We start from the raw sequence: 25,365 nt of genomic DNA on the forward strand, positions 1-25,365 counted from the left end.
TTAGGAATCTCAGCTTAAGCTTTGCCATCTGGGAGTGTTTGGGACAATTTTGCAGACAAAATTGCAAAAGTGCCTAAGGAATGCAGCTGGCATTCAGACCTGCTCTGTGCTCAGTACTCTGTGGACAGACACTGTTCAGCACTTGTTGATGTTGATCAGAAGGGCCAAGGTGATGAAACCCTGTCTCTACTAAAACTACAAAAATTAGCTGGGCACGGTGGCAGGCGCCTGTAATCCCAGCTACTCAGGAGGCTGAGGCAGGAGAATCACTTGAACCTGGACGGCAGAGGTTGCAGTGAGCCGAGATCGCACCATTGTACTCCGGCCTGGGCCACAGAGTGACATTCTGTCTCAAAAAAAAAAAAAAGAAAAAAAGAAAGTACAGCACCCAGTTATGTCCGAGTGGGTGCATGAGAGAGTGACCCTGAGATTGGAGACAACGCTGTCACGTGCTTGAAGAACGCCACCTGAGAAAGGGGGCGAGAAGTGGTGTCCACTGGTAACCAGAGGTGTTGGCTTAGCCATCTGCAGGGTGAAGGGTGGTCTATCACAGGTGAGTTTCATCTACTTTCTGAAGCAAATTAACCTTACTTTTGTGTTAGGCTTGTCCCAAAGCTGTTTTATAAATGTGACCAAGGACAAGCTGATCCAGTAGTGGCCGTGGCAAGAGATCAAAGCAGTGTTTACCTGAAACTTCTCATGCATGAGACGCAGCCTCCATCTCATTTCTCCGTCAGCACAATAACCAGGTATGCTGACCCAGTGGCGTCTTCACATTGTCGGGAAAATGCCCTTTCCTGATGCCTTTCTTTAGGCTTTAATTGAAAACATTTTATTTTCTAGAAAAAAGCTTTAGCTCAGGATGTTTGAGCGTAGGTCAGTCCTTTGATAGGATATTATCATTTTGAGCATTGACCACACCACCTCTGTATTTAAGCTCTGCCACAATCACTCAGCTGTGACATTGTAAATCTCTTAATAGTTTATTACATTCCATGTGCTGACAGTTGTATTTTTGTTTGTGACACTTACGTATTATCTGTTAACACATTTTCACTTTAGTTGTGTTACCTTTAAAGAGGTTTGTATTCTATCACGCCTGTTGATTTTTTGGTGAGCGGGCTATTAAAGTCAGTGTTATTTAGGGTTATCCACTAGTTCAGTGATTTGCAAGATTATCATTCACATTTGTTGTGGAGCTTTTGAATATCATGTCAGATGGCCACATATATCCCATTCTTATCTGATTCTTAGGTGAGTGGGACAGAGTGCTTTAATGAAGCTATAATCTTCAGAATTCTAGCTTGCAGAGAATATTGCAGAAGTGATAAGACTTGTGCTTTTTAATTTTGTCTTTTAAATGTTATTTTAAAAATTGGCTTTATATGATACTCTTTTTCTGCTGAGTAACAGTGTTTTACAAAACTTGGACTAAATGACTTCTAAGCTTAAATGATCACTTGATGCTTTTTTTCTGAATTAGGAACTCAGCTTATCAAATATCAAAGTCATAATTCCTGAATAAATAACATCTTTTTTCATGTAAAGACTGCTTTAAAAAACACATGGAAGGCTGGGTGCGGTGGCTCACGCCTGTAATCCTAACACTTTGGGAGACCCAGGCGGGCAGGTCGCTTGAGCTCAGGGGTTCAAGACCACCCTGGGCAACATGGCAAAACCCACCTCTACTCAAATACAAAAAATTAGCCGGGCGTGGTGGCGGGCACCTGTAATCCCAGCTACTCGGGAGGCTGAGGGATGAGAATCACTTGAGCCCTGGAGGCAGAGGTTGCAGTGAGCCAAGATTGTGCCATTGCACTCCCAGCTTGGGCTACAGAGTGAGACTCTGTCTCAAAAAACACACACACACACAAAAACAAAAAAAAAAAACATGGAAACATTTTTTTGGCCACCTTAATATTTCCCCTTCAGATAATTTCCTTTGTTTAAACTCAGAACTGGCATTTTCTCTCTTTGAAAAGATTCAGGATAGATACTCCTTTAAGATAAGTAGAAGCAGTGAAAGAGTATTTGATTATCAGGAATTTGATAAGCTTAGAATAAATTGTTGCTTCTTAATGTCATTTCAGAAGATGAATATTTATTAATAGAAGCCAACTGAGATATCATTAAAATTGGTTACTAACTACTACTTGGAAAAGTTTCCCAGTTCCAAACTTCAGCAGGCCTCTTGACAATTCAGCTGTGGTTAATTGGGTCTTGCGTGATAGATACAATGACCAATTGTGCAGCAGAGTGTGCTGCTTAGCTGCCTATTCTGTTAGCATTCATGTGTTAACTTAAAATCATAATCCCCTTAGTTTTGTTGAGTGTCTCTGTGGACAAGACACTGTGAGGGATACAAAATCAGATTGGCTTTATTCAGACCACTGGGGTATTATAATTTATTGTATTTTTTGCCTTTTTTCCATGTGTTCTAAAGGAATTAGAGTTTGTATATAACTATAATGGGGGATAGAAATTGACATGTGCCATGAAGGGAATGCAAAAAAGTGCCGTGGGAGATCAGAAGTGGAGAAAGGAATTTCTTTTTTCTTGGAAGCAGGAATAACTTCATGAAGCATTTATTTCAACTTAAAGAGATAGTAGGCAACGCTGTAAGGGGAGTATGGCTGCAGCAAAAGTGTTCGGGGCAGACTGGGAGGAAGGGAGGGAATAAATTCAGCCATTGTTATGGAATAATGATCAAAATTTATTTTCAGCCCCTGTTTCACTTAAAAGTTGAGACTGCTTAACTTTTTTTAATCTTTAATCTTAAACTTTTAAATGCCATTTGATCTTTAAAAATGTATGTTTTAATAGTGTATTTTAAGTCTCTATATTTTTCTTATTAGAATATATAGAGGCTATAACCTACTACCAAGCATAACAGATGTCACTATGGAAAATAACCTTTCAAGAGTTATTGCAGCAGTTTCTCATGAACTAATCACATCAACCACCAGAGCACTCACAGTAAGTCTCTTTCTTGATTGGTCTTAATGAAATTATAATAATTTTTGGTAGCTTGTATGGCCAGTTAGTTGTATGGTCATCTTATGGTGAGGTGCTTGTATTAGAGCTCTTACTTATCCATGGGGCTTGCTAAGAAATTGTGCTTCTGTGAAAAGAATCTTAGCTTACTCCAGGAATGTAAATGACTATTTTTTTTTCTGATTATTAAAGTAATACACGCCCAAAATAAAAAAATTCAGCCAATTTAGGAAGACATAAAAATTAAAATAAGCCAGGCGTGGGGGCTCATGCCTGTAATCCCAGCACTTTGGGAGGCCAAGTTTGGGGGCTCACTTGAGGTCAGGAGTCGGATACCAGCCTGGCCAACGTGGTGAAACCCCATCTGTACTAAAAATACAAAAATTAGCTGGGCGTGGTGGTGGGCGCCTGTAATCCCAGCTACTCAGGAGGCTGAGGCAGGAGAATCGCTTGAACCTGGGAGGTAGAGGTTGCAGTGAGCTGAGGTCAAGCCACTGCACTCCAGCCTGTGCAATAGAGCGAGACTCTGTCTCAAAAAAAAAAAAGAAAAAAGTAAACTACTGTCACCTGCATTGGTAATGTATCAGAAGTTTAAAATGTCTAGATTATAATTAACTCAGTGACCTGGTAATATATACTAAGGGAAAAATATTTATAATTTACATTTTTACATTTTTATTTTAATTTTTTTTATTTTTTATTTTTTGAGACAGAGTTTTGCTCTTGTTGCCCAGGCTGGAGTGCAATAGCATGATCTGAGCTCACCACAACCTCCACCTCCCGGGTTCAAGTAATTCTCCTGCCTCAGCCTCCCGAGTAGCTGGGATTACAGGCATGCGCCACCATGCCCGGCTAATTTTGTATTTTTAGTAGAGACAGGGTTTCTCCATGTTGGTCAGGCTGGTCTCAAACTCCCAACCTCAGGTGATCCGCCCTCCTCGGTCCCCCAAAGTGCTGGGATTACAGGTGTGAGCCACCATGCCTGGCCTTACATTTTTATAATAAGAATTTATGTTGCTGACATTAGAAAAGAACCATAATATCCAAGAATCCAAGAATAATTAAATTATGTACATATGCTAGTATATAGTGTGATGCTTTGGAGAATTTTTAACAATATGGAGATGTATAATCTGGATTGTAATATTGAGTGAAAAAAGGCAGAATACAAACCTGGTGGGGGTATAGTCGGATTTCAGTTAAGAAAAATAATATTTACATATATACATTTCTCACATTGGCAGATAATCACCAAGATAAATTTTGGGATTGTGGATGATTTTTTTCTTCTTTATATTTTTCAGATATTCTCAAATTTTCTAAAATGAGCAAGTATAATTTTTGTTATCAGAAAAAAATAATATACAAAAGTAATGTTAATTTGCTGGTGACCAGGTTAAACCTTTTTATTTTTATTTTTTGAGATGGAATCTCACTCTGTTGCCCAGGCTAGAGCACAGTGGCATGATCTTGGCTCACTGCAGCCTCCGCTTCCTGGGTTCAAATGATTCTCTGGCCCCAGCCTCCTGAGTGGCTGGAATTACAGGCGTGCGGCACCACACCTGGCTAATTTTTGTATTTTTAGTAGAGGTAGGGTTTCACCAGGTTGGTCAGGCTGGTCTCGAACTCCTGACCTCGTGATCCACCTGCCTCGGCCTCCCAAAGTGCTGGGATTACAGGCGTGAGGCACTGCGCCCAGCCAGACCTTTTTATTTTATTTGACAAAAGAAATACTTGCATGTTATAGAAGACTAAATATTGTTTGGGCTGTCTGCAGTATGGTCTTCCCTTGATTTGTTCAAAATATCGTAAACTTTGCTTATTTATTTTTATTGTGGCCGACATGTGTCAGGCACTGTTGTAGGCTTGGGATGTAAAAACAGGATTCCTGCCCTTAGGGTTTCTGCAGGCTGTTCAGGGAGGCGATGTGATAAGCTGGAGCTCAGCTCCTAAGGATGTGCAGGGGCAGTTGAGAGGTGGAAGTGTGGGAGAGCATTCCAGGGTGTGGGCAGCACAGGAGCCTCTCTTCATTGGGATATCATTGCCATTCTGATAACATGTGTTTGAGTTGTCTAAAGTAGGAAGTTGTACCATGCTGGGACAGATATCCTGTGGTTATCATACACAGATCTCAGTTTTCTTCTCATTGTTTGTACTTTTTATAAAGGGTAAAATGAGATATAATTCAATAAACCTTTGGGTGTTTGGGTGTGATTTTATTGTTTCTTTCTTCTCAGTTTGGATGCTGTGAAGCTTTGTGTCTTCTTTCCACTGCCTTCCCAGTTTGCATTTGGAGTTTAGGTTGGCACTGTGGGTATGTATTTTCCTCAGTATATATTAATAGTTGTCTACAACAGTATGACATAAACGTAGTTATTAGGATGCCCTTTTTCTTTCTAAGTCTTTTATCAATTTGGCTTTTTGGAAAAATATCTGATGGAATACTTGTTTCTGCTATATTAGTTGTGTGAGACTAGTGACAGGAGCTGTGGGAAATGAATGCCAAATGTTCTTAGGCATTTTTGGGAATTTCAGGGTGTGATCTTCAAGTTCATTTAAGGGAATTTTCATATGCTGGCAAAAGGCTTTTCTCATTAGCTTGATTCTTTCCAGAATTATTTGCTGTGAATTAGAAGTTTAGGAACCTTTTTTCACTTAATTGTGACCTAGCATACGAAATGGTGATGATTTAGGAACTACTGTTCTTATATTAACAGCTTTTATTTAAAAATGATTTTCCTCCAGTAGATGGCCCTACTAGCATCTGGGAAATAATTTCAAGTCTTCTGCAGCATTCAGGAATAGGCTTTCATTTTGTGTATCAATTACTGAGAATGATTTTGGTGACTCACATCACATTTGAGAAGTAAACCTGCAGATTTCTTGTGTGTGTCAGCGAATGACCAACTGACATTTGCTTGAAGTGGATTACATTATCTGCTCTAGAATGATTGCTTTCCCACCTTCCTCACATACAGACTGAGCAGCTACGGTTTCTAGTCATAGGTCTGGCACTAGACTTCACTTCTGGGCAACTTTGGCATTGGAGTAAAATGTATTAATTTAAAGAAAGTTAAAAATTCGTTCAAGTAAACATACAGTTCTAATACTTTTTACAATTTAAAATATAGATAGATTTAAATGATAAAATAAAAAAGAAAATATGGGTAGACACCATAATCCTCGTTTCTGCATCTGTTCACAAGGGGTTGATATTTATGAGTTCTATTCTCCATATCCATTCTATGTTCTCTTAATCCTCAGTCAGCACCTCAGGTGGTTGGGGTTCAATGCTTGGTAGTTTGACTTATACTGTCTTTTCTAGGGGATTGAGCCCTGGGTAGTCCTGCTTATTTGAGGTTGCAATTTGTCTTTCAATAACTTTTACTACAAGATATGGGGTGTTAAAGGATACCATTGGGGAACCAACATAATAATATCAGGAAAACTAACCACGTCAGACCTTCCCCATTGTGTATCAAGTACACTATTTTTCCATAGTAATAAAGAGCTCACCCCAGCCAATTCTCTTTTATTTTGTGCCTGTTTACTCAATGGCATTAACATGCCCAAATGTCTGGGTAGCTGTCTCATCTCCAGTTCAGCAGAACCATTGTCATCTGCCCTAGTGAAAGCATTCCTTCATTGGACACTTAGGCCCCAATACTTTCATTCAGATCTACTACCTGATTTCATTTCTCAAATGATTTTTATGGAGCTTTGATTTATGGAAAAGATGTTAGTTGATTAAAAATAAAACAATTTCTGAGCTGGTATAAAATGTATTGTGACATGCCTTCCTCTTGGAATTGCAAGAGAAAGGAAGACTGTTGTGTGCTTGAAAATTGTCTATAATTTGACTTTGCAAATGTCTGCTTCCAGAGTGCCTCCACTGAGTGCCTCAGATGAGTCTAGGAAGAGCTGTACTGTTGGGATGGCCACAATGATTCTGACCCTGCTCTCGTCAGCTTGGTTCCCATTGGATCTCTCAGCCCATCAAGATGCTTTGATTTTGGCCGGAAACTTGCTTGCAGGTACTGGTACTGAGTTGAAACAGGGACTCCAGGACTTGGATTTTGATTTCCTTAGGGGGAATGGGGGTGGTGAGCATATGAGGGGAAAATACTATAAGCTCATTGCCAGTGATGGCTTGTCCCTTTAGTCAAATTTCAGATGTTACCTATATGCATAAACACGTGCAGTTGGCAGCTGTTCTGTGCTGAGTATTTTAAAGTAGCCTCTTCCCAATATAGCCCCTCAGTTAACTACAAGTAAACTCATTTTGAATTTCATTTTAGTGGGCACCATATGCCAGTACTCCCTCGGGCACTGGGATGATAAGAAAGTATAATGTATGGACTTCATTCTCAAGTTGGTTTTAGATTAGAGAGGGATACACGTAAACAAAAGTGCAGTGGTCACACAGAGTGGCCCTGATCACTCTCCTTGGGCAGATTTATGGGCTGGTAGGAAAGGGCACAACACGGAGAGGGTGTAGCACCTTGGCGATGATAATGGAGGATGTGGCCAGCAAGGAAGACAGAGTCCATTGAAATTGATTTTGGGAGAAGTTGCCAATCTCCATGAAAGAATTGGGGCCTGTGCTATTTGCTTCAGGGGGCTATAGGAGAGTTTCGTGAAAGGGACTAAAAGATGAGTATTTTAATAAGATCATTCAGCCAACTTGAACATGGGCTGGAGGAGAAGGTAGGGAGACTCAGGAGATTAATGTTGATGCTGAGGCAAGATAATGGCTTTGGGACTGCAGGGAAGACACTGATTGTAAGAGAATGAAGGAGGCAGAATTGCCAGGCCTGGTTCACCAACTGAACTTCGGTTGTGAAGACAAAGAAACCCGGGATGACTTCACATCCTGGGCAGGTGTGTGGTGGTGACAGTCATGGAAATTGGGAATACAGATTTGTGCGGGAAACATCAGTTTCAGTTTGAGTTTGGCTTCTCAGTTGAATATCAGGCACAGATGTCTGGCCAACTCTTAACATAGGGTCTTAAATGACTTCAGTTCCCCAAGCCATTTGTCCTTCCCATGCTGTTGGGGTGGAGAGGTAATGTCTATGCCCATATCACAGCCAGTGCTCCCAAATCTCTGAGAAGTTCATGGGCCTCTGAAGAAGAAGCCAACCCAGCAGCCACCAAGCAAGAGGAGGTCTGGCCAGCCCTGGGGGACCGGGCCCTGGTGCCCATGGTGGAGCAGCTCTTCTCTCACCTGCTGAAGGTGATTAACATTTGTGCCCACGTCCTGGATGACGTGGCTCCTGGACCCGCAATAAAGGTAATGTCCCACTTGGGTGCTGGATTCATACAGCCTTAATGACTGTGGGTTTCCAGACTACCTTTGTTTAGTAATCTGTCCCTTCTTTATTCTCTTTTTGCTTTAAATGAACAAAATCGCTCAGATTGTGACACTAAATTTAACATCAAAATGTGACCATGTGGATGGGTGCAGTGGCTTGTGCCTGTTATTCCAGCACTTTGGGAGACTGAGGCAGGTGGATCACTTGAGGTCAAGAGTTCGAGACCAGCCTGGGCAACATCACGAAACCCCCTCTCTACTAAAAATACAAAAAATTAGATGGGTTGGGCCGGGTGTGGTGGCTCAAGCCTGTAATCCCAGCACTTTGGGAGGCTGAGGCGGGCGGATCATGAGGTCAGGAGATCAAGACCATCCTGGCTAACACAGTGAAACCCCGTCTCTACTAAAAATACAAAAAAATTATCTGAGCGTGGTGGCGGGCGCCTGTAGTCCCAGCTGCTCGGGAGGCTGAGGCAGGAGAATGGCGTGAATCCAGGAGGCGGAGCTTGCAGTGAGCTGAGATCGTGCCACTGCACTCCAGCCTGGGTGACAGAGCGAGACTCCGTCTCAAAAAAAAAATTAGATGGGCATGGTGGTGCGTGCCTGTAATCCCAGCTACTTGGGAGGCTGAGGCAAGAGAGTTGCTTGAACCTGGGAGGCGGAGTTTGCAGTAAGCCTTGATTGTGCCGCTGCACTCCAGCCTGGGTGACAGAGTCAGACTCTTTCCAAAAGAAGAAAAAAATGTGACCATGTGTTTTATAGCTCTTTTAGTGTCATCAGTCACTGTTATCCCTAAGAGGGAAATACCTAGCTTTAGTTTTAGGTTTCCAGCATTAGCCAAGAAAGCTCAGAATTGATGTTCCTGGCTAAGTACCTCATTGCTGTCTCCTTAAATCTTGGTTAATGGCTACTGTCCTGGCTAGCATAGTTATGGAGCATTTCCATGGTTGTAGAATGTTCTGCCAATCTCAGGGACAGTTTTGCTTTTCTGTGAAGCAATAAAATCAACTTCAAAACAAATGTTAACTATTTGTACAATGGATTTAAGATAGACCAGTTCACATACTTTTTTTTTTTTTTTTTTGAGACAGAGTTTCATTCTTGTTGCCTGGGCTGGAGTGCAATGGTGTGATCTCAGCTCACTGCAACTTCTACCTCCTGGGTTCAAACGATTCTTCTGCCTCAGCCTCTCGAGGCAGATTACAGCTGGGATTACAGGCATGCACCACCACGCCCAGCTAATTTTTTTGTAGTTTTAGTAGAGACGGGGTTTCACCATGTTGGTCAGGTTGGTCTGAAACTCCTGACCTGAAGTGATCTATCCGCTTCGGCCTCCCAAAGTGTTGGGATTACGGGCATGAGCCACCACGCCCAGCCTAAGATAGACCAGTTCACTTACTGTTTATATCTGATTACTCTCTCTTTGCCTTGTCTTCTACCTTTAAAAATCTCCCCACTAACTTCCCATTCTCCTTTAGCTGCCATCAGTCTTCTCCCTTCTCTGCAAACATCTCTGGAGAGTCCCAGCCTCAGCCCACAGAGCTTCCCACTGCTCTGAGGTGGACCTTGTTTGCAAGGCTTCTGTGGCTCTCTTGGCCTGGACCCTGTCTACTACTTCAGCCATCCTTCCTTAACCCCTGCTGGTGGTTTCTGTTGCCACACTCCATAGCAGCGTTTCCCGCCCAGATCATGTCTTTACATCTCTGGGCACTGCTCTGGTCCTGCCTGCCTTTCCCTCTTTGTATCCTGCAGGCTGCTACCCCCATCTTGAGTGTCCTCTTCAGTTGGCTTTCAGAGGCCCTCCTGGGTGTTCCCTTACCCACTTGCCACTCCCCAGTCACTGGGTTCAGTCCTTCCTGCCCACCAGCACATGCTTTCTAGGCTCTGTCCTAGGCCGTCTTCTCTCTTTGTAGTCTCTGGGCCAGTGCTGTTCTAGATAGTGGCAGAATTTTCTATAACCATGGCAGTGCTCCATAGCTATGCCAGCCAAGACAGTAGCCACTAAACACATATAGCTGTTGAGCCCTTGAAATGCAGCTAGTGTGACTGAAGAACTGAACCCCTGATTCGGTTTAATTTTCATTAAATTTAAATTTAAATAACCCTATGTGGGTAGTGGCTCCAGTATTGGGCAGGGCAGCCTGAGAGTCGGGGCTGTTCTCCTGTCTTCAGTGTCTAGATGAGGGACCTCAGAGGACCTGTCTCTGGAGCTGCAGTTCAGTGTAGCCAGCTGCCCCGTGACACTTATATATAGCTGATTTGTGGATATGTCAGACACGGTGTGATGAGCTCAGCTTTCTGTCCTCCTCCCCACATCTGCCCCTGCCCCATTTACCCCACTTTGTGTCTTATGAAGCTAGAAACAGGTCACCACAACTCTTCATTTCCACTCACCAAGTCTTTTGTTTCCCCTACTAAATATTTTGCGAGAAGAAAGTGTGTACATTTGTATTCTCATACATGTACATGCACATATACATGCACATATGCAGGGGTCCCCAACCTCTGTTAAAAACCGGACTGCAGGCCGCGCGTGGTGGCTCACGCCTGTAATTCCAGAACTTTGGGAGGCTGAGGCCAGTGCATCACAAGGTCAGGAGATCGAGACCATTCCGGCTCACACGGTGAAACCCTGTCTCTACTAAAAATACAAAAAAAATTAGCCGGGTGTGGTGGCGGGCGCCTGTAGTCCCAGCTACCTCTGGGAGGCTGATGCAGGAGAACGGCGTGAACCTGGGAGGCAGAGCTTGCAGTGAGCCGAGATTGTGCCATTGCACTCCAGCCTGGGCGACAGAGCGAGACTCTGTCTCAAAAAAAAAAAACAAAAAACAAAAAAAAAAAACCAGGCTGCACAGGAAGAGGTGAGCAAGCATTACCACCTGAGCTCTATCTCCTCTCAGGCCAGTGGTGGCATTAGATTCTCATAGGACTGTGTATGAGTTCGTTCTCACACTTCTGTAAAGACATACCTGAGACATATAAAGAAAAGAGGTTTAATTGGCTCACAGTTCTGCAGGCTGTACAGGCTTCTGTTTCTGGGAAGGCCTCAGGAAACTTGCAGTCATGGCAGAAGGTGAAGGGGAAGTAGGCACATCTTCACATGGCCCGCAGGAAAGAGAGAGAAGGAGGGAGAGAGAGAGAGAGAGAGACAGAGAGAGAGAGAAAAAGAAAGATTGAGAGGGAGAGAGGAGGGAGAAAGGAGAGTGCCTGTAGGGGGAGTTGCTACACAAAGGAGCACCAGGGGGATGGTGCTCAACCATTAGAAACTACCCCCATGATCCAATCACCTCCCACCAGGCCCCACCTCCGACACTGGAGATTACAATTCAACATGAGATTTGGGTGGGGACACAGAGCCAAACCATATCAGAGCATGAACCCTATTGTGAACTGCACATTTGAGGGATCTAGGTTGCATGCTCCTTATGAGAATCTAATGCCTGATGATGATTTGAGGTGGAACAGTTTCATCCCGAAACCATCCCCCGCCAACGCTGGTTTGTGGAAAAATTGTCTTCCACAGAACTGGTCCCTGGTGCCAAAAAGTTTGGGGACCTCTGCACATATGCATGCACCTGTACATGGACACATAATACATGTACATATGCATACTTTATATTCTCTGCCACTTCTGGTCCAGACTGATATACTATCTCATTTGGATTACTGCACTAGCCTTTTGTTTTGGAAACAGCATTTTTTAAAAAATTTAATTTAATTTTTTTGAGATAGGGTGTCATTCTGTTGCCCAGCTTGGAGTGCAGTGTCATGATCATAGCTCACTGCGGCCTCGATCTCCCAGGCTCAAGTGATCCTTCTGCCTCAGCCTCCTCAGTAGTTGGGACTACAGGCATACCCACCATGCCCAGCTAATTTTTTGATTTTTTTTTTTTTTGAGAAAGAGTCTCCCCTGTTGCCCAGGCTGGAGTGTATTGGTGCGATCTCAGCTCACCGCAACTTCTGCCTCCCAGGTTCAAGTGATTCTCCTGCCTCAGCCTCCCGAGTAGTTGGGATTACAGGCGCCTGCCACCACACCCAGCTAACTTTTTGTATTTTTAGTAGAGACGGGGTTTCACCATGTTGGCCAGGCTGGTCTCGAACTTGTGACCTCGTGATTAGCCCGCCTCGGCCTCCCAAAGTGGTGGGATTACAGGCGTGAGCTACCGCTCCCAGCCAGGAAACAGCATTCTTGAGATAATTCATATAATTCACCCATTTAAAGTATATAATTCATTCTCTTTAGTATGCCCACAGAGTTGTACAGCCATCACCAGAATCAGTTTTAGAACCCATAAAGGAACTCTGTACTCTTTACCCAAAACCTCCATGCCTCCAGCTGCAGGCAGCCACTAACCTGCCTTCTGTCTCTGTGACTCTACGTCTTCTGGACATTACTGTGGATGGGCTCATACAGTCAGTGAGCTTGTGACTGGTGCCTTCTACCAAGCAGGGTTTTCAGTGTAGCAGCGTCTCTGTTTTTCTTTTTTTTTTTAATTGTGACGGAACTTCTGCCTCCCGGGTTCAAGCGATTCTCCTGCCTCAGCCTCCCGAGTGGCTGGGACTACAGGCCCATGTCACCATGCCTGGCTAATTTTTTTTTTTTTTTAGTAGAGATGGGGTTTCAACATGTTAGCCAGGGTGGTCTCGATCTCCTGACTTCATGATCTGCCTGCCTTGGCCTCCCAAAGTGCTGGGATTACAGGCGTGAGCCACCATGCCCGGCTAACCTTTCATTTACTGTCTGCATTTCTTCCCTGATGCCTTCCAGTCCCTGCACCTGATTGTAGCCACTCATCCTATTATGGTTTAAGGTGACTGTCTTAGTCAGCATGGGTTGCCATAACAAAATACCATAGCCTGGGTGGCTTCAACAACAGAATTTACTTCTCACACTTCTGGAGGTTGGGAAGTCCAAGATCCAGGACTTTCGCCTTGCCCACGTGGTGAGGGGGTGAGGAAGCTCTGTGGGGCCTCTTATATATGGATGCTAATCTCATTCATGAGGGGTCTGCCCTCATGACCCAGTCACCTCCCAAAGGCCCCACCTCCTAATACCATCACCCTGGTAATTAAGTTTCAGTGTATAAATTTGGGGGTCTATAGACATTGAAACCATAACAAGCACTTTTCTAAGATCAGGGAGTGAGTAAGTAGCAGAGCTAGGACCTCAATTCCACATGTCAGTCATCTTGCCTTCACTCTGCTCCATGATGGCTGCCTCCTAGAGCATTGGGAGTCTCGATGTTCTGTATGCTCTCATGTGTTGTGTATTGGAGATAGTTGAGGCTTTATGAATACATCTGGATTTGTTGACTTCTATCTTTGCTGGTAACCAGCTGTGGCCTTGAATAAGTTACTTCATCTCTGAGCCTGTTTCCTCTTTTAGAAACAGGAGTTTAAAATGCTGCTTTGGGTTGGGCACGGTGGCTCATGCCTGTAATTCCAGCACTTTGGGAGGCTGAGATGGGAGGATCACTGGAGCTTGGAGTTCGAGACCAGCCTGGGCATCATAGTGTGAGATCCTGTCTCCTCAAGAAATTAAAAAATTAGCTGGGTGATGTGGCATGTGCCTGTGGTCCCATCTACTCTGGAGGCTGAGGTGGGAGGATTGCTTGAGCCCAGGAGGTTGAGGCTACAATGAACTATGATTGCACCCCATCCTGGGTGACGAGTGAGACCCTGTCTCAAAAAAGAAAAAAAAAATGCTGCTTTGTACCCCTTTCATGTCATGGCGTCATGGCCAACATAGAATGCCCTGGTTGTTTGCTGTTGGAGGGCATGGGCCTGGGGGCTCCCTGAGAGCTCCTTCCATCTTCAACTCATTCTCTGTGCACCTGTTAGGAAGTTGTGGGCCAGTCCCTACCATGTATCATTGTGTGGGTAAAAGTAAATAAAATGTGTACAGTGTCTGAACTGTACATATCAGGGTCCAAGAACAAAATGAGTGACATGGGTTAGCTCTTTTTAATAAATGGTAAAACCAAATATTCTAATTTTCAGTTTTGTTATACTTCCATCACATGTTTTTGTTTTTTTGTTTTTTGTTTTTGTTTTTCTATTTTAGGCAGCCTTGCCTTCTCTAACAAACCCCCCTTCTCTAAGTCCCATCCGACGAAAGGGGAAGGAGAAAGAACCAGGAGAACAAGCATCTGTACCGTTGAGTCCCAAGAAAGGCAGTGAGGCCAGTGCAGGTAGGAAACAGCGTGGGGAAGGGAGGGACATGAGTGCAGCATCTGTCATGTAGAAACATAGGATTTAAGTAACTTGGTGCTTTAGAGAAATAAATATAATACACATCAGTAAAGTGAGAGAAAGTTTCTCCAGGTGCGGTTCAAGATATTAGAAACTAATGACTGATGTACACAGACCACCTTTTGGTCTGAAGCATCTCTAAGTGCCACCGGCTGGCATGCAGCCCCTATAGCCTCCAGGCTTCCAGCCCTAGCATGGAGCATCACTCTCCTGTGCTTCCCTGGTTGCAGGTGATGGCTGGAGAGGCCTCCTGATTTTCAGTAAGGGAAGTGGTGTAGATGCTTAGGAATAGATGTAGTGAGTGAAAAAACTGATTCTGATAGGTCAAAAATTCTGATTGGAAATGGAATGTTTACATTTGGAAGAGCTAAAGGCGAGAGAAAGTGGGGATAAAGTCATCTGAGTTGGAGGAGCTTAAACCATTCACAAGTTTGGAGGACCTTTTTTTACCCATGAAAAGGTCAGAACAGAAGGGGCTAGGATTTAGGTGTGACTGCAGTTTATTGAATTCCCATCCATACTGCTCTCGGTGGGCAGTGGCAGGGGCAGGAGAGGAGCCTGGCAAAGCATGAAGTGACTGCTGCTGCCTCTGCTATCTGGGACGCCTGGCCACCTGTCTGTACAGTCTCCCTCCAGACCCATTCTCACGCTGTCTCTTGGCACCCAGGGGCCAGTGATGGTTCTCCCATTTGTTTTGTGTATATAGCATTTATATCAAGGCTATTTATTTATTTATTTATTTTATTTATTTATTTTTTTGAGACAGAGTCTCACTCTGTCACCCAGGCTGGAGTGCAGTGGCGCGATCTCGGCTCAGTGCAAGCTCTGCCTCCTGGGTTCAAGCAATTCTCCTGCCTCAGCCTCCTGAGCAGCTGGGACTACAGGCGTGCACCACCACACCTGGCTAATTTTTTGTATTTTTTATTAGTGGAGACGGGGTTTCACTTGTTGAAACCCTTGTTGGCCAGGACGGTCTTAATCTCCTGACCTCGTGATCCGTCCACCTCAGCCTCTCAAAGTGCTGGGATTACAGGCATGAGTCACTGCACCCGGCCTATTTATTTATTTTTAATTGACAAAATTGTATGTATCTATAATATACAACATGATGTTTGAAATGTGTGTACATTGGCCAGGCGTGGTGGCTCACACCTGTAATCCCAGCACTTTGGGAGGCCGAGGTGGGCGGATCACGAGGTCGGGAGTTCAAGACCAAACTGGCCAGCATGGTGAAATCCTGTCTCTACTAAAAATACCACCAAAAAAAAAAAAAAAAAAAAAAAAAAAAAAAAAAGCTGGGCATGGTGGCGCGCGCCAGTAGTCCCAGCTACTTGGGAGGCTGAGGCAGGAGAATTGCTTGAATCTGGCAGGTGGAGGTTGCAGTGAGCTGAGTTCATGCCACTGCACTCCAGCCTGGGCGACAGAGCGAGACTCCGTCTCAAAAAAAAAAAAAAAAAAGAAGAAATACATATGCATTGTGGAATGGCTAATTAACCTGTGCATCACCTCACGTATCATTGTTTTGTGGTGAGAACACTTAAAATCTACTCTTTCAGTGATTTTCTTGCTTATGGTACATTGCTATTAACTGCAGTCACCATGCTATACAGTAGATCTCTTGAACTCATTCCTCCTGTCTATACATGAAATTTTGTATCCTTGAGCAACACATTCAAGGTTTTTTTTGAGATGGAGTCTTCTTCACCCAGGCTGGAGTACCATGGCACGATCTCATCTCACTGCAACCTCCGCCTCCCAGGTTCAAGCAATTCTCCTGCCTCAGCCTCCTGAGTAGCTGGGATTACAGGCACATGCTACCACACCTGGCTAATTTTTGTATTTTTAGTAGAAGTGGAGTTTCACCATGTTGGCCAGGCTGGTCTCGAACTCCTGACCTCAAGTGATCCGCCTGCCTTGGCCTGCCAAAGTGCTGGGATTACAGGTGTGAGCCACTGCACCCGGCCTCAAGCGTTTTAAAAGATGCTCTTTTCTAAGGATTGACTGTAGTACAGGAGGAAGATTGACCTGTTGAAAAGCCTCAGCCTTTACAAGTGTAAAATTATCAGTATATTACTATCATCTTTCTGATGAATTAAATAAACTAAGGACTCCAAGTCAAAAGTCTTCAAACTGAAGTAGAATAGTTGTGTATAGTGCTTGGCACTTTAATATTTAGTATCGGTTTAATGATAATGTTTGTGCCTTTGCCGTCTTTAAAACATTTTTACATCATCCCTGTTTGATTACTTGGTGTGCTCATGAAGTTGTTGGCCACTAAGGGATCTTAGGCTCAGAGAGGTTCTGGAATTGGCCAGTGGTCCTTGAATCAGCTGCTCCTATGATTCTCTAACTGATTTCTCACAAAGCAAACAAGCAACCACAACAAAACAACTGTGCACACTGCTCTTCTTATTTTGTTATTTAAAAAGTACTTAGGCTCTACTTATGTTTGTTAGTCAGTTTCTCATTACTTCTAGTTAATCAAAAGGTCAGAGGAAATATTTGAATATTTTCATACTAGAATACTTTAAAAAAATCATGATTTCCAGTAATCTCTTTAAAACTTGGCAAGTTATTTTGATCTAAAAGTTTATCTTTTGTGTGCATATTTTTAAAGCTTCTAGACAATCTGATACCTCAGGTCCTGTTACAACAAGTAAATCCTCATCACTGGGGAGTTTCTATCATCTTCCTTCATACCTCAAACTGCATGATGTCCTGAAAGCTACACACGCTAACTACAAGGTATGGGCCTCTGCATCTTTTAAAAATATATATGCACACATACTTATGTCTAATGGATAGTTGATGTTTTTCTTATGATTTGTAGGATGTATAAGCCCTTTGAGATATGAGTTACATTTAGTTTTTTCAAGTTTGTTTGTCTTTCAGCTTTGTTTATGATAGCTTCTATCATACAGATGTTTTGGATTTTCATATTGTTTGTACTCACAGCTAAGATTGATTACAGTGACAGAGCTAGGATGTGCAGCCAGGTTATAGGGGGAAGTGGCCCTGGTGGAGTCTGGAGGGATCCGTGTACAGGCTTCCTTCCCTCCCGTGAGGCTCACACAAAAATACAGCAACGTGCTGGTCCTGCAGGTACCCTCTGCCTAACATGAGCCACAATTCCAGACTCACAGAAGAAAAGCAGGTGTTCGGCATAAACCGTGTGTTTCAAATAGTCTGGGCATGGTGAGCCACTTGTTATCAGCTAGGGAAAGTTTATGTCAGCGTAAGGAACTGTTCACCAGATACCCCCAAGAGCCAGCCTTTCTGTCTAGGGATGTTTTAGTTTTTTAGTTCATTTTTTTTTTAACTTTAAAATTTTCTGTTCATCTGCAATTTGTTAGATATGAAGTATGCGTCTAATTTAATTTTTGTTTTTGGTTGTCCCCAATAATGTTTACAGAAGAATTTTTCTGCACTAACTGGCTTGAGTTACTTACATTCTCATAGTTCTCTAGTTTCAGTAGTTTCATTTATTATTTTGTTATATCAATCTATCTGTCTGCTCATCTATTAGAAGCATCCTTTTTTTTTTTTCTTTTTTAGACAGAGTCTTGCTCTGTCCCCAGGTTGGAGTGCAGTGGTGCAACCATGCCTCCCTGCAGTCTCAACCTCCAGGGCTCAAGTGATCCTCCCACTTCAGCTCCTGAGTACCTGGGACTACGGGCATGTGCCACCACACCCAGCTAATTTTTACATTTTTTGTAGAGACAGGGTCTCCCTAAGTTGCCTGAGCTGGTCTCAAGCTCCTGGCTTAAGTAATCCTCCCTCCTTGGCCTCCCAAAGTGCTGGGATTACAGGTGTGAGCAACTGCACCCGGCCAGAAGTATACTTCTTAATTATTGTAGCTTCATGGTATTTATGAGGGGATCAGTTCCCCTGTTGTTCTTTAGAATTTTCTGGATATTCTTCTTTATTGATTTTGGGATGTGAACAATAGAATCAACTTCTACTTGTAGATTAATTTAGGGAGAACTTATACCTCAGATGTTAAGTCACCCTGTCCAGAATGTGGGATGCTTTCCTATTTGTTCAGAACTTTTTAAATTACCTCAGAAGCACATGAAATTTAATGGATTTAAAAAAAAACTTAAAGATTATTTCACATAGCTCTTGCACATTTCTTGATAAATGAATCCTCAGGTATTCCTCTGTTTTTGTTACTAATAGTTACTTCTTATGGGTTTTTTTTTTCCCTGAAAATCATTTATCAAATGTATGTGGCTTCTTTTCTGAAGGATGTTTGATAATTTTGGAAGATATAAAAGTCTTCATATTTTACAAGGTTTGGGGTCTCTTTAAGCTGCATGGTTCTCATGTCAGCTCCCAAAGTAGAAGACGGCATGTTGAAAAATGCCGTAGAGAAGATACTTCTTTTCCACCTGTTTTCAACTCATATCATCTTGAATTTCAGGGCACCTTTCTATGCTCCTAGTGCTTGCTGTCTGTTTATTATTTTCCTTCCTGAATACCCTGAACTCCAGCATGTTCTGCTGTAATTCTGGCCTCCCTGGCATCTTGGACTCCTGTTTCCTTTGCTCTGTCATCCCCGCGGTCAGCTCCTGCTGCGCAGCTTCTCAGCTGAAGTGTGCTTGGAGTGCCTGGCATGTCTTGCTGGATCTTTGAGTATTGCCTCTGGTTTCCTTGGTTCCTTCTGCTGAGTTGCTCAGCGTCTCCACTCCCCATTTCTTGTGTGGCCCTTCCTGCTCTCCTCTGATTCCTTTTGTCTTCCCTGGTTTCTTGCTTTGGTTTCGAGTCTCCACAGAACTTTTGCAGCTCTTCTGAAGACCTGGAAGCTTTTTCATCTTAATTCTCATCTCATGACCTCTTTTCTCTTCTTTGAGAGCTAGAACTTCCCACGGTGAACTTCTCTTTCCAGAATTCCATGCCTTCTTTTCCCTCCCACTTACCTGTTGTCCAGGAGAGGTCAGATTGCTGTGCACATTGGAGGAGAGCCCTTTCTTCCCTGGGCTCTTCATCTCACATGACATCACCACATCACCTCGTTCCTTGGACCCTCAGTGGTGTCACTGCTGGATTTTTCTTTCCTTTGGCTGGCCTTAGGGCACACCCAGGTTGACTAGCGTAGTCATGGTATTTAGATCCACTTACATTTCCAGTTTCCGTGTCTGTCTCTTGCCTGCTTCTGACTTTGCCCAGAGAAAGCTTCTCTTTCACAAGGGTTCTTAGATTTATGTTCACTGAGCACCTTCTTTTCTGAGGCAGTGTTTTACCAATATTTATTTTCCTAGTCAGTCTCGCCTTACCTTTCTTGTTATGCATGATGTCTTTGGTCCTGACCCATTCTCTGAGTCTGTAAAATAGAATTGCTGTATAATTTAATTACATGAAATGCTTTAGAATCTTAACACATCTTACACCTGTTTTAATATTTTATTGTATCCAAATTGAACCAACCCTATGTGAATTTGACAGTGATTTCTCCCAGGGATCCTAGTGTATAAGGAATAGGACTTAGTATTTTCTATTTTTTGATATACCACATACCAGATACTGATTATGATGGACATTTAACCCTTTTTTTCTCATTATGAAAGAAAGTTAGGAATTATTTCTTCCAGTAGCGCCAGTGTAACCTGAAAGCCTTTGAAAGAGTAGTTTTTGTATAGCTATCTGAAAGGAATTTCTTTCCAAAATATTTTCCCAGTGCTGACAACAAACACGCAGACACACCCTGCAAGGTGAGTGTACGGCGCCGCACAGTGGAGGCATCTGCTGCAGCCGTCGATGTTTGTGTCTTTGGTTGTACATTATGAGATCCTGACAGGGCCAGTAACCGTGTGTTCTCTCCTTCACCTTCCCAAGGTCACCTTGGATCTTCAGAACAGCACGGAAAAGTTTGGAGGGTTTCTCCGCTCAGCCTTGGATGTTCTTTCTCAGATACTAGAGCTGGCCACACTGCAGGACATTGGGAAGGTTTGTGTCTTGTTTTTTCTCCTTGGGTTGTGGCTGGCACACTTGATGTGCGTCTTCTGGGCTGAGTTCATCTAGGATGGAGCCTGGTTCTCCAGGGTGCCTCCGGGAGACTCCTCCCTGCCCCACGTGCTTGCGTCACAGGACCCGAGTCTGACTCTGCCTTAGCCATGAAGTTTAGGGGGAAGGTTCTATTTGTATTCTATTTTTGTCTGTTATCATGTATTAGCTTAGACCCAGTTTAGTTTAGAAAATTAGTGGGCTTCAAAATGTGTTTGTAGAGTCCTTTATTTCTTAACTTGACCTTTTCAAGTGGAAAGGGGCAAAACAGACGGGTAAGGGGACAGGGCGGGAGGTGTGACTTGCTCTTTTGTGCCTGAGGAAGTAACAGAGCTGGGGTTGACAGTCATATTCTCTGACAGAGATAGTCTCTGACTTATCTCACAGAAAGTCAGTGGCAGAGCCTGAGTTAAAAGTCTCATAGATTTTCTTTTTCTTTTTTTTGGTGGCTAATTTCAGTTTTATTTTTATTTATTTATTTATTTATTATACTTTAAGTTCTGGGTTACATTTGCAGAATGTGCAGTTTTGTTACATAGGTATACACGTGCCATGATGGTTTGCTGCACCCATCAACCCATCACCTACATTAGGTATTTCTCCTAATGTTATCCCTCCCACAGTCCCCTCACTCCCCATGGGCCCCGGTGTGTGATGTTCTCCTCCCTGTGCCCATGTGTTCTCATTGTTCAATTTCCACTTATGAGTGAGAACATGTGGTGTTTGGTTTTCTGATCTTGTGATAGTTTGCTGAGAATGATGGTTTCCAGCTTCATCCATGTGCCTGCAAAGGACATGAACTCATCCTTTTTTATGGCTGTATAGTATTCCATGGTGTATATGTGCCACATGTTCTTAATCCAGTCTATCATTGATGGACATTCGGGTTGGTTCCAAGTCTTTGCTATTGTGACTAGTGCCACAATAAACATACATGTGCATGTGTCTTTATCGTAGAATGATTTATAATCCTTTGGGTATATGCCCAGTAATGGGATTGCTGGGTCAAATGGTATTTCTAGTTCTAGACCTTTGAGGAATCGCCACACTGTCTTCCACAATGGTTGAACTAATTTACACTCCCACCAACAGTGTAAAAGTGTTCCTGTTTTTCCACAACCTCTCCAGCATCTGTTGTTTCGTGACTTTTTAACGATCGCCATTCTAACTGGCGTGAGATGGTATCTCATTGTGATTTTGATCTGCATTTCTCTAATGACCGGTGGTGATGAGCATTTTTTTGTATGTCTGTTGGCTGCATAAATGTCTTCTTTTGCGAAGTGTCTGTTCATATCCTTTGTCCATTTTTTGATGGGGTTGTTTGCTTTTTTTTCGTAAATTTGTTTAAGTTCTTTGTAGATTCTGGATGTTAGTCCTTTGGCAGATGGATAGATTGCAAAAATTTTAGCCCATTCTGTAGGTTGCCTATTCGCTCTGATGATAGTTTCTTTTTCTGTGCAGAAGCTCTTTAGTTTAATTAGATCCCGTTTGTCAATTTTGGCTTTTGTTGCCATTGCTTTTGGTGTTTTAGACATGAAGTCTTTGCCTATGCCTATGTCCTGAATGTTATGGCCCAGGTTTTCTTCTAGGATATTTATGGTCCTAGGTCTTATGTTTAAGTCTTTGATCCATCTTGAGTTGATTTTTGTATAAGGTGTAAGGAAGGGGTCCAGTTTCAGTTTTCTGCATGTGGCTAGCCAGTTTTCCCAACACCATTTATTAAATAGGGAATCTTTTCCCCATTGCTTATGTGTGTCAGGTTTGGTTACTGTAGCCTTGTAGTATAGTTTGAAGTCAGGTAGTGTGATGCCTCCAGCTTTGTTCTTCTAGCCCAGGATTGTCTTGGCTATGCAGGCTCTTTTTTGGTTCCATATGAAGTTTAAAATAGTTTTTTCCAATTCTGTGAAGAAAATCAGTGATAGCTTGATGGGGGGATAGCATTGAATCTATAAATTACTTTGGGCAGCAAGGCCATTTTCACGATATTGATTCGTCCTATCCATGAACATGGAATGTTCTTCTATTTGTTTGTGTCCTCTCTTATTTCCTGGAGCAGTGGTTTGTAGTTCTCCTTGAAGAGGTCCTTCACATCCCTTGTAAGTTGTATTCCTAGGTGTTTCATTCCCTTAGTAGCATTTGTGAATGGGAGTTCACTCATGATTTGGCTCTCTGTTTGTTATTGGTGTATAGGAATGCTTGTAATTTTTGCACATTGATTTTGTATCCTGAGACTTTGCTGAAGTTGCTAATCAGCTTAGGGAGATTTTGAGCTGAACCAATAGGGTTTTCTAAATATACAGTCATGTCATCTGCAAACAGAGACAATTTGACTTCCTCTCTTCCTATTTGAATACCCTTTATTGCTTTCTCTTGCCTGATTGTGCTGGCCAGAACTTCCAATACTATGTTGAATAGGAGTGGTGAGAGAGGGCATCCTTGTCTTGTGCCGGTTTTCGAAGGGAATGCTTCCAGTTTTTGCCCATTCAGTATGATATTAGCTGTGGGTTTGTCATAAATAGCTCTTACTATGTTGAGATACGTTCCATCGATACCTAGTTTATTGAGAGTTTTTAGCATGAAAGGCTGTTGAATTTTGTCAAAGGCCTTTTCTGCATCTGTTGAGATAATCATATGGTTTTTGTTGTTGGTTCTGTTTATGTGATGGATTATGTTTATTGATTTGCGTATGTTGAACCAGCCTTGTGTTCCAGGGATGAAGCTGACTTGATTGTGGTGGATAAGTTTTTGATGTGCTGCCGGATTCAGTTTGCCAGTATTTTATTGAGGATTTTCACATCGATGTTCATCAGGGATATTGGCCTAAAATTCTCTTTTTTTGTTGTGTCTCTGCCAGGCTTTGGTATCAGGATGATGCTGGCCTCATAAAATGAGTTAGGGAGGATTCTCTCTTTTTCTATTGATTGGAATAGTTTCAGAAGGAATGGTACCAGCTCCTCTTTGTACCTCTGGTAGAATTCGTCTGTGAATCCATCCTGGACTTTTTTTGGTTAGTAGGCTATTAACTATTGCCTCAAGTTTAGAACCTGTTATCGGTCTATTCAGAGATTCAGCTTTTTTCTGGTTTAGTCTTGGGAGGGTGTATGTGTCCAGGAATTTATCCATTTCTTCTAGATTTTCTAGTTTATTTGGGTAGAGATGTTTATAGTATTCTCTGATGGTAGTTTGTATTTCTGTGGGATCGGTGGTGATATCCCCTTTATCATTTTTTATTGAGTCTATTTGATTCTTCTCTCTTTTCTTCTTTATTAGTCTTGCTAGTGGTCTACCTATTTTATTGATCTTTTCAAAAAACCAGCACCTGGATTTATTGATTTTTTTTTGGAGGGTTTTTTTTGTGTCTCTGTCTCCTTCAGTTCTGCTCTGATCTTAATTATTTTTTGTCTTCTGCTAGCTTTTGAATTTGTTTGCTCTTGCTTCTCTAGTTCTTTTAATTGTGATGTTAGGGTGTCAATTTTAGATCTTTCCTGCTTTCTCTTGTGAGCATTTAGTGCTATAAATTTCCCTCTACACACTGCTTTAAATGTGTCCCAGAGATTCTGGTACGTTGTTTCTTTGTTCTCATTGGTTTCAAAGAAAATTTTTATTTCTGCCTTCATTTCGTTATTTACCCAGTAGTCATTCAAGAGCAGGTTGTTCAGTTTCCATGTAGTTGTGTGGTTTTGAGTGAGATTGTCAATCCTGAGTTCTAATTTGATTGCACTGTGGTCCGACAGACAGTTTGTTGTGATTTCTGTTCTTTTACATTTGCTGAGGAGTGTTTTACTTCCAACTATGTGGTCAGTTTTAGAATAAGTGCGATGTGGTGCTGAGAAGAATGTATGTTCCGTTGATTTGCGGTGCAGAGTTCTGTAGATGTCTATTAGGTCCGCTTGGTCCAGAGCTGAGTTCAAGTCCTGGATATCCTTGTTAATTTTCTGGCTCATTGATCTGCCTAATATTGACAGTGGGGTGTTAAAGTCTCCCACTATTACTGGGTGGGAGTCTCTTTGTAGGTCTCTAAGAACTTGCTTCATGAATCTGGGTGCTCCTGTATTGAGTGCATGTATATTTAGGATAGTTAGCTCTTCTTGTTGAATTGATCCCTTTACCATTATGTAATGGCCTTCTTTGTCTCCTTTGATCTTTGTTGATTTAAAGTCTGTTTTATCAGAGACTAGGATTGCAATCCCTGCTTTTTTTTTGCTTTCCATTTGCTTGGTAGATCTTCCTCCATCCCTTTATTTTGAGCCTATGAGTGTCTTTGCATGTGAGATGGGTCTCCTGAATACAGCACAGCGATGGGTCTTGACTCTTTATCCAATTTGCCAGTCTGTGTCTTTTAATTGGGGCATTTAGCCCATTTACATTTAAGGTTAATATTGCTATGTGTGAATTTGATCCTGTCATTATGATGCTAGCTGGTTATTTTGCCCATTAACTGATGCAGTTTCTTCATAGCGTCAGTAGTCTTTACAATTTGGCATGTTTTTGCAGTGACTGGTACTGGTTGTTCCTTTCCATGTTTAGTGCTTCCTTCAGGAGCTCTTGTAAAGCAGGCCTGGTGGTGACAAAATCTCTTTGCATTTGCTTGTCTGTAAAGGATTTTATTTCTTGTTCACTTATGAAGCTTAGTTTGGCTGGATATGAAATTCTGGGTTGAAAATACTTTTTTAAAAGAATGTTGAATATTGGCTCCCACTCTTTTCTGGCTTGTAGGATTTCTGCAGAGAGATCCGCTGTTAGTCTGATGGGCTTCCCTTTGTGGGTAACCCGACCTTTCTCTCTGGCTGCCCTTTTCCTTC

General features: G+C 42.6%; 1 protein-coding gene across 2 annotated transcripts in view; it reads left to right on the forward strand.

Moving 5' to 3' along the window:
* HTT (huntingtin) overlaps positions 1–25,365 on the forward strand; it is a 206,597-nt gene that overhangs the window by 97,985 nt on the left and 83,247 nt on the right. For both annotated transcript variants that reach the window (XM_063603488.1, XM_003812979.6), the window contains exons 22-29: positions 603–749; positions 2,856–2,976; positions 5,232–5,308; positions 6,877–7,028; positions 8,085–8,287; positions 14,373–14,499; positions 17,178–17,305; positions 20,396–20,506. In XM_063603488.1, the coding sequence (XP_063459558.1) occupies positions 603–749; positions 2,856–2,976; positions 5,232–5,308; positions 6,877–7,028; positions 8,085–8,287; positions 14,373–14,499; positions 17,178–17,305; positions 20,396–20,506 (1,066 nt within the window). The remainder of the gene's footprint in view (positions 1–602; positions 750–2,855; positions 2,977–5,231; positions 5,309–6,876; positions 7,029–8,084; positions 8,288–14,372; positions 14,500–17,177; positions 17,306–20,395; positions 20,507–25,365) is intronic.

The sequence above is a fragment of the Pan paniscus genome, chromosome 3, assembly GCF_029289425.2.
Source record: "Pan paniscus chromosome 3, NHGRI_mPanPan1-v2.0_pri, whole genome shotgun sequence".
Classification (NCBI taxonomy): Eukaryota; Metazoa; Chordata; class Mammalia; order Primates; family Hominidae; genus Pan; species Pan paniscus.